This window comes from Anopheles marshallii, chromosome 3 (assembly GCF_943734725.1).
Source record: "Anopheles marshallii chromosome 3, idAnoMarsDA_429_01, whole genome shotgun sequence".
Taxonomy (NCBI): Eukaryota; Metazoa; Arthropoda; class Insecta; order Diptera; family Culicidae; genus Anopheles; species Anopheles marshallii.
The window spans coordinates 58,047,058-58,049,137 of record NC_071327.1 but is presented as its reverse complement, the minus strand read 5'-3'; the positions used below and the strand labels follow the sequence as shown (position 1 = coordinate 58,049,137).

At 47.4% G+C, this 2,080-nt stretch overlaps 1 protein-coding gene across 1 annotated transcript; it reads left to right on the top strand.

Annotated features, from left to right (window-relative positions):
* Window positions 1–344: 344 nt before the first annotated feature.
* Window positions 345–1,822, top strand: LOC128711155 (probable lysine-specific demethylase 4A). The gene is made up of 3 exons (XM_053806020.1): window positions 345–458; window positions 542–1,494; window positions 1,573–1,822. Exons 1-3 carry the CDS (start codon window positions 345–347, stop codon window positions 1,820–1,822), a joined length of 1,317 nt encoding a protein of 438 aa, XP_053661995.1.
* Window positions 1,823–2,080: the final 258 nt, after the last annotated feature.

Genomic DNA, 2,080 nt, shown 5'->3' with positions numbered 1-2,080 from the left:
TGCAGTGGAGTTTACACGAGTCGTGAAAGTATTTTGACAGCTGGCACGAGCAAAAAAAGAAAACAGAACGTTCTCATCGTTGTGCAAAACAGTGGCGCACAGTTTACAGATAAATCAGCTATAAAAGTGGAAAGTATAGAACTTAAAACAGATGTTTCCTTTTTACAGATAATGTACTTCTAGAAGTACACCCTTGTGAACGTCCAGGTGCAGCCCATGAGGCAGGTTTAAGCAGTTTTATGGTAACAATTCCTCACACAAGAAGAGGAAGAAACAACAAACCTAAACAGCTCGCGTAGAAACAATATTCTCTGGGGATGCAGTAAAAAGTGTACGCTACAATCATGAGCATACCGAGAATAATGGTCTTTAGGCCAACCTGGGAAGAGTTCCAGGATTTCCCGGCCTACATTGACTATATGGAGTCGAAGGGAGCTCACAAGGCTGGTCTCGTAAAGGTAGGCCCTTGTTTACAGTTGCGTTTGTCAAGCGCAGCATTTGTAGCAACATTTGTTTACGTTTGCCGATCGTTCCACTCCAGGTTGTTCCGCCACCGGAATGGGTCCCGCGGAAGCAAGGATACGACATTAAGGATATCAACGTGACCATACGTACACCGATCTCGCAGGTGGTATCGGGTAGACAGGGCCTGTACCAGCAGCTAAACATCCAGAAGCGATCGATGACGGTGCAAGAGTTTTACGAGAAAACGCAGGAGGAGCGTCATGCCACACCGAAGCACTTTGACTATGCGGATATAGAGAAGAAATTTTGGAAGAACATAACGTATGTCGCTCCCATATACGGTGCGGACGTACCGGGCAGTTTGACCGATCCGGATGTGAAGGTGTGGAACATTAACTGCCTCGGGACCATACTGGATTACGTCAATGCGGACTATAATATTTCGATAGCAGGTGTAAACACGGCCTACCTGTACTTTGGCATGTGGAAAACCACGTTCGCATGGCACACCGAAGATATGGATTTGTACTCGATAAATTACCTGCACTTTGGAGCACCCAAGACGTGGTATGCCATCCCACCCGAGCATGGTCGCAAGCTGGAGAAGCTGGCGGAACGCATGTTCTCGTTAAACTACCAGGAGTGCAAAGCGTTCATGCGCCACAAGATGACGCTCATTAGTACGCAGATGCTGAAAGCGCACGGCATACCGTTCAACAAGATCACCCAGGAACCGGGAGAAATAATGATCACCTTCCCGTACGGTTACCATGCCGGGTTTAATCACGGCTTTAACTGTGCGGAATCGACCAATTTTGCCACCGAACGATGGATCGAATACGGCAAACGGGCGTCCGTATGTAATTGCCGCCCAGATATGGTGAAAATTTCAATGGAAACGTTTGTGCGTCGCTTTCAGCCGGAAGTGTACGAATTGTGGTTGCGGGGCGAAGAGTATGGATACCATCCCGAAGATCCAAACACCTTATGCCTAGCACCGAAACCGATGTTGCCCAAAAACTTTAAAAGGTAAGTAAATCGCACGTAATATGTTTCTACTTGCCAAACGATACGATAACGATTTGTTCTTTGCCTTTCTTTCCGTAGCAAATGCACTGATGTGTCCGTTCCACAGAAGCGGGGATGTGCTCCGTTGAAAATGGAGAAAAAGAAGGTAGCGAAAAAGACGAGCGAAAAGGCAAAAGATAGACTGAAATCCGTCTGGAGCAAGCTGGAGGGAAGGGAGTGTGGTGTCGCGACCGACCTGCTTATCGATGGGCCAGTGAAAAGTAGCGCTAAACTAACCGATCGCTTCCACACACGTACGATCGATCTGATCAACGATAATGCCGTTTAGTGGTGAGGAACGCCGAAAGGATGGGGATGCAAACGTTTACGATCCTCGGTAGTGCATTAGTAGCGCACACCGTCGCTTTTGTGCTAGCCGGGAAAATGAAAACGACGTAATATGGTGTTAGTTTTGTACTGAATAACACAACACGTCTAATGTAATGGTTGAAAATGGAACAGTGGTCAGAAGCAACCGTGCAAGGCGGACGGTACTCGCCAGAAGCCGTGCTTGCGCATGCCCTTATTGCTGTGCAATTAATCAATA